Here is a 10,167-nt window from a genome sequence, read left to right on the forward strand (position 1 = left end):
AACGTGCGTGACATTATGGATGACTTTGCACAAATGGGTTTCCCTAACCATGGAGGGGCGATAGCACATATAATCCAATTCTGACACCTAGCTTCTGAGTACATAAATTGGAAGGAGTATTTCTCTGTGGTTCTCCAGGCACTTGTGAATCACCGTGGGCGTTTCATGGACATTAACGCAGGCTGGGCTGGAAAGGTGCATGTCACACGCATCTTTCAGGACACTGGCCTGTTCAGGAAGCTGGAAGCCGGGACTTTCTTCCCGGACCAGAAGATCACCGTCAGGTAAGTTGAAATGCCCATTGTGACCCTTCGAGACCTTTAATGGCATGGCTTATGAAACCATACATGGAGAGCCTTGATAGCAGCAAGGAGCAGTTCAACAACAGACAGAGTCGATGCAGAATGACTGTGGAGTGTGCTTTTGGCCATTTTTGGCTGCAGGAGACTCCCTATACTTAACACTCTCCCCACATTTTCCTCAGGATGGGTTCGTCCTGGAAGATATTTTGCTGCTGTGGGTGACCTGGGAAGCAAGGGGGGGGGTCTTATGCAACAATGCAGCTTCCACCTTGGCCCTTATGCGGCTTGCCTGTGTGCAGCAGTGGTTCCCCCGCCCCTCACAGCACAGTTGCCCAGATATGTTAGCCTTACTGGGACAAGGAGCACAGTAGCTCTGCCAAGGAACCTGTGCAAGTGGATTGCCCAGCTTCTGCATGAGACCTTCGATGAGATCATTGAGACCGATTACCATGAAGTGAGAGAGTACATCAACGCCCTACTCCGCATCTTTGCATGCACGCAGCCCTAACCTTTTTTTCTGCAACCCTTCTTGCCCCAACAGCCTGCACCCAACAACTCCCTTCTCAAAATAAATGCTGCTTACCAGGCACCTAATCTGCTGTTTGTTCTTCCCCAAGCACTGTTCACTGCGACTGACTACCTTCCTCCTGGCTTGAAAACAGTTTCTGGCTGCATGCATCTAGGGATGCTGGGGCATCCTCTGGCTCTGGGCTGCCACAGCCTCTGAAGTGTCCATGGTTCTCTTTGGAGTGGAGGTGGGATCACCCCCAAGAATCTTGTCCAGCTCTTTGTAGAACTGGCAGGTCGAGGGGACAGCACTGGAGTGGTGATTTGCCTCCCATGCTCTGTGGTAGGCATTCCACAGCTCTTTTGCTTTAACCTTGCACTGCACTGTGTCCCGGTCATGGCCACTTTCTACCATGGCCCTTGATATCTGCCCATGGGTATCATAATTCTTACGGCTGGAGCGCAGCTGGGACTGGACAGCTTCCTCCCCACAAACACTGATGAGGTCCAGCACCTCGCCATGCTCCATACTGGGGATTGCCTGGTGCGTGGAGGCCTGGTCACCTGGAAAGATGTGGCGAGCACTCCACGCTTTGCTGAGCAAACAGGAAGGGGACTTTCAAAATTCCCAGAGAATTTAAAGAGTGGGTCTGACTGTTGGTCACCTGAGGGCAGGCCAGTAGAGTTCAAAGTGATGACCAGAGTGACTAGAATAGGCATTGTGGGACACTTCCTGGAGGCCCATCAGAGCGCGTTAATAGACCAGGGCATCTACGCTGACACTACAGCACTCCAGCCAGGGCGCAGCAAGCGCTATGCTTCTCATGGAGGTGGATTACCAGGGCGCTCCAGCCACAGTCTGGGAGCTCTAAGTGCCTTGCCAGTGTGAACACCTCAGGAATTGGGGCACCCAGGGCTCATTTAATGCACTCCAGCTTATACTATGACCTTGTCTATACTTGCATGTGTAGTCCTCAGTAAACAGTATATTTTGCTAGGCTTGAAAAGTTTTTAAGAAAAAAGGAAATAAAAACATAGATAATTGAAGTGACTTGACTCAGACTACACAAGATTATTCGCATACTGAGGGGAATCCATGTCTCCTGACTTAGTCATTGAGTCTCGTTTCCTGGAAAACATCACACCTCTTCTAGCACCACCTCCTCTTCCTGGATAAACTTTTTGCTTAGATGAGTTGAATAAAAATAATTGATTACAACTTTACTGAACTACTTATTGTGGTAATCATATATATAATTGGGCTGCACACTTTTTACGATACTGATGTATTGTTGTTTGCTTTATTCCAGGAGTTTGCAGCACTTACTAAAGAGCTTAATGTATGCAGGGAACAGCTCCTTGAAAGGGAAGAAGAAATTGCTGAACTGAAAGCAGAAAGAAATAATACAAGGGTTAGTTACTTGTCTGATCTCTATTGATTATTGCCATATGTGGTTAGCTTACCATGCAGAGCTGGTCTGTCCTTTTTTCTTGGCAGTCTCTTTAAATTTTTCTGTCTAGCTCCACTCGGAGTGGCTGCAGTATTCTTTGTTTTAAAATGAAATTACCTCAAATGCAAAACAAGTCTCTCTGCTGGGGTGCTGTCTTTTAGCCTTTTAGGTCTCACTCAATACTTACCCTTCTGGGTTGGGAGGAAAGATCAGCAAGCAAATAGTCCTTCCTGGATAATAACATCTCCTCTCACAGTTAGAACAGGGAGCTTTCTGTGTTGTCCCCTACCTACCTGGGTTTTGTCGTCTTTGGTTGGATGATTGGTTGAGTGATTAGGAGACAGGGAGCTACAAAAATCTACACTACAAAAGTCTTGGCTTCAGGCCTTTAAACAGTCTCTCCAAGACTGTCCTCCTCTGAGACCATTTCCTCTCTCCCCATATCTGCCCCATTTCTCCCCAGGATCTTTGTTCTGTTGAGACTCTTGCAATGGAGAGACACTCGACTCCATCCTCCTCCAATTCCTCTTTTATTTAAAGGGCCCATAAACCCCATTAAACCATCATTAAGGAAAATATAATTAATTGGAGAATTGAACTTAATATTGAGATTCCCTTCAGACTGTGTATCATGTTCTTATACACCAAGTTGAAACTCAAAGATAAAAATTTGTAAGTTCTTCTTTAAGTATTGTCCATATGGGTTTTTGCTGCTGGTACAATTGTGCCTTATATAAGGAAGTGTCAGTATAGCAGTGTCTTTCAGGGCTATGACTGCACCCTGTGTCTATTTCACCCAACAGCAGATAAAGGACTGTGGCTCTGACTGCCAGAGGATTCCTTTATAAGAGATTCTGTATTAGCGTAAGACTCTGAAGTAGTGGAGTAGAAATGCAGGTCCTGGAGATCCATACAGACAGCTTGCGCAACCATGTTTCAAGCAGTTGCTCCTCAACCACTTCTTCATACATTTCCTGTGTACAACCAGTCCTGGTGATTAGAAAGCAGTTCCCAGACTTAAGACTTCTCAGATCCTTGTCCATTTCATCTAAGAAAAGATTGAAATGAAGCTCTCTCAAATCTGGTATCTTACCTAGAGGCTAGGTCTGGGGAAGAATGCTGGGTAAAAGGGTGAACAGTGATCCATGTTACACCTCTTCCATTTTGTTAACTTTATACAAAGATATCAGTGAAATGTTACACACAAACAAATGAATATATTTAACATTGGGTTCAAAGTTCTAAACTCAAACCTAATAGTTTAGAAAGGAAAGTCATTCTAGTCTGACGTTCAAAACGTGTATAAACATCTAGTTACTTATTTATTTTTTTGTTTCAGCTGCTATTAGAACATTTGGAATGTCTAGTCTCCAGACATGAGCGGTCCCTTAGAATGACTGTTGTTAAGAGACAGGCTCAGTCTCCAGCAGGAGTGTCTAGTGAAGTTGAAGTTCTCAAAGCACTAAAATCACTATTTGAACATCACAAAGCCCTTGATGAAAAGGTAATGAAATGTGCCAATTAATGTCTCTTCCCCCCCACCCAGTGTGGAACTAATAACTATCTGAGCAAAAGTTTTCAGAAGTTAGGTTCTCTGACTATGCCAAATCTGCTTTAAGAAAATGTACACTAGTGTAACTACACTGATGCAGTTATGTCAGTACAACCTCCTAATGTAGATGTGCTGTACTAAAGCAAAACCAATGCAACTTAATATAGTAACATACCAATGTAAGCTGTATTAGTGTAAAAAGCCCTGCTTTGTGCTCATGCAACATATCTACATTAGGGGTTTTCACACTTATTTTCTTGTATTACAGTAACACATAAAGGGCATCATTGCCTAGCTACTGTACACACAGTAGAAGTAGAAGACAATGGACAACAGGTGGTTACAACAAATAGTGGGAGCACAGGGTAAAAATGCTGACAGCTGTGGCTGGAGAAATAAGCAGCAGTCACAGCATACCAGCTGTCTAACCATTGTCAAGTATTTTGTCATTGTCATGGTATAGGTGAGTTTTAAGGAGAATAATGTAGTGTGGCTATGTGTCATTTTGCAGGGTGCTATTCCCATGAAAAAAAATGGCATGGGAGAAGACAAACATGTATGCTGGAAAATTTGACACCAGCAATCAAGGCTGGCATCACTGATGGGGAGAAAATAGAGATCGGTCTGATCTCAGGCTGCAACGGTCATTAAAAATGAAAACAAGTAGTTTGTACTTGATGCTGTGGAAAAGGGAAGCCAGTGGAATGATACAAACAAATTGGTTATGTGGTTGAAGCAACAAACCAGGAGGACTTTTTTCAGCAAGAGTTTGAATGAATTTAAGGGGAGATAGGAGAAAGGGAGATGAGATGAGATGGTTGTGGATGGCAGTGACATTGTTTCAAAATGGGGTTTGGATATTCCATTTGGACTGGAGAAAAAGATGGTGATGATAGGGAAGGTTGTGGAAGGAGTTGGAGTCAGACAGAGTTGTGGTGCATGTTACCAGATGCAAACAGAAGAAGGCAAAAGAGGAAGCAGAGGTATGATTTGTGTGTGTAGGAGTGAGGAGGTGGTGGAATGGGACAAGAAGAACAGAAAAGTGAAAAGCTGATGGGAGTAACATAGGGAGAGGGTAGAATAAAGGGGAGATGAAGTAGAGGAAGGGAGAGAAAAAAGGAGGTAAATGTGATGCAGAAAAATGGTAAAGTTAGAGATGAGTGGAAAAAGTGTAGAGTGGTGCCAATAATCAACAGTGCAGTGTAATTGTAAGGAATCTACTGATTTCTACTGTCTCTGTTCCTAATCACTAACACAAAATTATATAAATAATCAAATGCTCAAGGAACAGTTACTTGAGTATGTAAATAGTGAAATGAGATAAATTAGTAGCAGTGTAGTGAATGGCTCCGTACTTAAGGTGAACAATTACTCCAGGCCTAGACAAGGTAGATCAAAGAAGCAGTTAAGTGAACTGGTGAGTGAGTCAGTGAGGAGGTGTTACCAGTTCAGTCAGTGCAGTCAACAGGGAAAGCAAAAACATGTTGTGACGTTGTTACGCCCGATCTGTTCACTCTACTTGATTGGAGTTTGAGTGTACTGCTGCCTCTTGCTTCAAGTGCAAGAGCAAGGAAGATAGGATGGTGGCTGCTCTGGGGCTGGAGGAGCCATGCTGCATCTGGGGAAGATTTAAAGAATAAAAAAATCTTTTCGGGGTGCTTATTTGCACTGGTATTACACTTGTGTAAATTTTCTTAATGGAGAAAATTCATTCATCCTACCCCTTCATCTCCACATACTCTTCATTCTTCATCACTTCCCTTTCATACTTTCACCCCACTCGTCCTTTCCCTAGTCCACACATCCTTTCCCTTACACTGACAACATATGTGTATAATAGAAGGAAAGGAAAAAAAAGGGGAAAATAGTGAAGTAGGGCTAGAAAGGGACTGGGGAAAAGATCCTCTTTGCTCCCACCCACCCTGGATTAATTACACAGGAGGAAGCTGGTTAAAGGGGGAGTCCTGGGGCCGCTCAGTTTACTTGTACTTTGGCCTGCTACCATAGAGCTCAGCTGTGCAAATGGGTGCAGCGTAAGGTGAACCTCATTCCCAACTAGCAGTTTGATTCCTAAATTTTGTGTCTACTACAATGCTTATTTCTTATAACTTTGCAAATTCTTTAAATTGAAATCACTGACTTCTTAGACAGTACAAACATTACAGGTGTTTGAGTGTTCCTTACAAGGGAGAGGTATAATTTAAATACACAGAATTTAGTCTAGTTTTAAAAGTTGGCAGCAGATGGAGTTCACCTGCCCAATGGAGAAGTTCTGTCTCCTAGTTAGGTATAGTGTCAGTCAACGGTTAATCTTAAAACCTAAGTCATTTTTCCAGAAGATCCTTTCTGTGATGCATGTTAAAACTTCAGAATTTGATGCTGTAAGTCATTGACACTGATGGAGCAGTTAAGCATACCGAAATGGGAAGCCATACCTCTAGGCACATACAAATTTAGTCTTGTGTTCACAGTTGCTCGGTGCTAAGATAGCTATAAAATTTTTATAGATGACTTTATTTTTCAGGTAAGGGAAAGATTACGAGTAGCACTTGAAAGGTGTAGTTTATTGGAAGAAGAACTAGGTACTACGCATAAAGAGGTAGGTCCCTGTAAAATAAAATTTTGGGGGATGTTTGGGAGGAAGAATTTATACTATAGTATCAAATCAATATTCTTCCAAATATTAATATATATAGATGATTCTTAAAGTTATTTTCTTTACTTGTAGATTTTTGTTTTTAGTTAGATCCCAATTGGATGAGTTTGATTTCACCTTAGTTCTTGTTGATAGAAGTCTGTTTAGGAACTATACATATGAGCTGATTATTTTGCTGTCTCACAAATAGACTTTTTTTCTGGTTTAAGACCAATGGCAGTAGCATAGCAGGTATGGAATAGGTTTTTAGCTGCCTGTATTACATCTTACTAATGCATACATAATCAGTCTCCTCTTTAAAGCATTAATAATCTTCTAAATATTATATCAGTAAAACTCATTACTACAAGCATACTCATTTGCTTCAAAGTGAGGTCATTGCATTATGTTAGCTATTGCTTATGTCAGTGGTTCCCAACCTTTTCCAGGTGGCAGGCACCGAACGACAAGCCACGAGGACCGTGGTCAGCAGACAAGCATCGGCCAAAATGTTGCCGAGAAGCGGCAACGTCAAGAGGCATTGCCACCGAAGTAGCATCATCAAGAGGCGTCACGGCCTAAACATCGCCGAAAATAAACGGCATTTCGGCAGCAATGCCTCTTGGTGACGCTGCTTTTCGGTGACATTTCAGCAGATGCTTGTGCACCTGCATACTGGCTGGCGGACATAGATGCTCCGGCGAGCGACATGGCGCCCGCGGGCACCGTGTTGGGGACCACTGTCTTATGTGATAAGTGAAATACAAAGTGAAATGTGCTACAGTTTTTTGTTTTTTTTTACTTTTGGTTTTAGTTAATGATTCTGAAAGAGCAAAACAATCAGAAAAGAACACTAACTGATGGGGTGCTGGATATAAATCATGATCAGGAGAATACACCAAGCACAAATGGGAAGGTAAGATTGTTTGTTGATACTGATGGGTTTTTTTTTTTTCATGTATGGGTTGCAATATTTGTCCAGTCTTAAGTGTATAATTAAAGCACAAGGTAATTATTGCAACTTTATTATTGGATAGACTGCACAAACTAACCGTAATTAGCTTTGTTATATTGAAGTAATATACTATATTTTAAAGCTCTGTATAGTGTGGAAACTTAAGGTGGTGTTTTGTTCTTTTTGGTTTTGTTTTTTAATGTAATAGAGATCTTCTGATGGTTCTTCGAGCCACGATGAAGACCTTGCTAAAGTTATGGAACTCCAAGAAATTATAGACAAGCAGACCAACGAGCAAGGCCAAATGAAAGAACGTCTCACTGCTCTTTCTAGCAGAGTAACAGAGCTGGAAGAAGATCTTGACACAGCTAGAAAAGATTTAATAAAATCAGAAGAAATGAATACAAAGTTGCAAAGAGATGTACGAGAGGTGAGGAATGAACTGTGAAATTCTAAGCCAGCTGCTAGAGGGGTGTACTAAGCCCTTTCCCTCTCATGGTGATAGATGCTTAAGTCTGGGGTTCATGGAGATGCCATCTCCGTTTAGCAATCCATGGAGGGAACCCACCACCTGGATTTCGGTGCCTAAATCTGGGCTTAACTGCTTGTTAGGTGCCTAACTGGGGCTGAGTGCTGATTTTCTTGATGTTGTATTGTTCAATTGTGTGTCCTCAAATTTGTGTTTCTCTTAATTGTTTGCTAAAGTAATGGTTCTTCTTCGAGTGCTTGCTCATATCCATTCCAGTTAGGTATGTGTGCGCTGTGTGCACGTTCGTCGGAAGATTTTTACCCTAGCAACACTCGGTGGGTCGGCAGGGCGCCCCCTGGAGTGGCGCTGCTGTGGCGCCGGATATATACCCCTGCTGACCCAGCCGCCCTTCAGTTCCTTCTTACCGCCCGTGTCGGTCGTTGGAACAGTGGAGCACAGCTTAGCTGACCTCCGCTTCCCTAGCTACTCATAGTTCTTGTGTATACATATATACTTATGCGTTTTTTATTTACTAGCGTAGTAGTTTAATAATAGTTAGCGGGGTTCGGGGAGTAGCCCCTTCCCCGCAACCGGTGCCGGAGCCCATGCCCGGCTCACCGGTTCTTAGACCGTGCTTGGCCTGCCTCAGGCCGTTGCTGACAGGAGATCCACACGACTCCTGTGTACGGTGCCTTGGGGGATCGCATTTCACAGCTAAGTGCCCCATTTGCCAGGCGTTTAAGCCGAGAATAAAATGGAGCGGCACTTTCATTTCCCCTTCCCCCCCCCCTTCTGCACCGAGCGCTGGCTACTCGGCGGACAGAAGCGCCTCCTCGGCACCGGACCTGGCCGGCACCGGCCATTACCAGCACCGAAGTCGGCTCGGCACCGCTCCCTTTCTCTGAGGTTGAGGAAGCCCACAACTCCTCCTGCCAGTGCCCGACAGCTCCCCGGCGCACGCCGTGGTTGAGCTCCCTGCTCCTGTTGCTTCTGTGCCAACTGCACCGCAGCCAGAGAGCTCGTCTAAGTCGGATCGCCTGGCACCAACACCTGCCGTGGCACCGACAACGTCAGCACCGTCGATCCCGGTCCCACAACGGCCGTCGAATCCAGTGCCTGGCCGCTCCCCGGCACGCGCCGTGGTTGAGCTTCCTGCTCCTGCTGCTTCCGTGCCAAAGGCACCACAGCCAGAGAGCTCATCTAAGTTGGATTGCCCAGCACTGACACCTGCCGCGGCACCGACAACGTCGGCACCGTCGATCCCGGTCCCACAAGGGCCGTCGAATCCAGTGCCTGACTGCTCCTTGGCGTACGCCGTGGTCGAGCTCCCTGTTCCTATTGCTCCCACGCACACTGCACTGCAGACAGAGAGCCTGTCTAAGGCGGATCGCCCGGCACCAACATCTGCTGAGGCACTGGCGATGTCAGCACCGTCGATTCCGGTCCCACAAGGGCCGTCGAATCCGGTGCCTGACAGCTCCCCGGTATGCACTGTGGTCGAGCTTACTGTTCCCTCCACGCCGGAGACATTTCCAGCAACGAGGGATCTCATTGCCGTGACAGAGTGGATGCTGCGTGAACCCCCGGCACCATCGGTGCGGGTAATACAGTGTCTTGGCAAGCCTTCTTGATACGACCATCCTCTGTCGGCGCAGCAGGGTGGCACCATTCATGATCACGGTCCCGCAGACGCTCCAAGTCCCGTCAGCGCTCCCGACGCCACTTGCAGTCGCGACGCTGCTCTCCTTGGCACCGGTCACACTCGCTGCACAGGTCAGTGTCCCGTTCATCGACCCGATAATCTCGGCACCATTCCGGCTCCCAGCACTGCTACAGGAACTGTGACTACCGTAGCTGCTCCCAACCTCGAGATCTCGGTTGACCTCCCGGCACCGCTCTGGTCGCAGGTCCGGATCTCGTTCCAGATACCGGTGCGCCTTCCGGTACTGGTCCCAGGTGTCGAGTTGGGGAAGGTCTGGTAGAGTCAGAGACTCTGCCCATGATTTTTCAGCACCTCCATGGCCATCCAGACACGCATCAGTGTCTTCCCACGCGGACAGCTCTTATGCTCAGGACTGCGATTCTGGTGTGCCCACCAACAACCTGAGAGCCCATCAGGACCACCTATGGAGGGTAGCATTCAATGCGGACCTCCAGGTGCAGGAGATCCTGGAGGTAAGGGACCCGGTAGTGGACCTTCTATCGGCGGTTGCCCCACTAGAGGGGCCCTACCCATTTATTCAGACCATCCAGGCAAATGCCGATACTCTATGGAGGGTACGACTACTTGTCTGTC

General features: G+C 45.9%; 1 protein-coding gene across 6 annotated transcripts in view; it reads left to right on the forward strand.

The window, feature by feature from the left end:
• Nucleotides 1–10,167, forward strand: part of PPFIA1 (PTPRF interacting protein alpha 1) — a 113,516-nt gene that overhangs the window by 32,129 nt on the left and 71,220 nt on the right. For 5 of the 6 annotated variants that reach the window (XM_032776504.2, XM_075065241.1, XM_032776511.2 and 2 more), the window contains exons 3-7: nucleotides 2,120–2,221; nucleotides 3,600–3,764; nucleotides 6,337–6,411; nucleotides 7,262–7,363; nucleotides 7,611–7,832. In XM_032776504.2, the coding sequence (XP_032632395.1) occupies nucleotides 2,120–2,221; nucleotides 3,600–3,764; nucleotides 6,337–6,411; nucleotides 7,262–7,363; nucleotides 7,611–7,832 (666 nt within the window). The remainder of the gene's footprint in view (nucleotides 1–2,119; nucleotides 2,222–3,599; nucleotides 3,765–6,336; nucleotides 6,412–7,261; nucleotides 7,364–7,610; nucleotides 7,833–10,167) is intronic. The other variant, XM_075065242.1, reaches the window with a different exon arrangement.

Source organism: Chelonoidis abingdonii, chromosome 4 (genome assembly GCF_003597395.2).
Source record: "Chelonoidis abingdonii isolate Lonesome George chromosome 4, CheloAbing_2.0, whole genome shotgun sequence".
NCBI lineage: Eukaryota > Metazoa > Chordata > Testudines > Testudinidae > Chelonoidis > Chelonoidis abingdonii.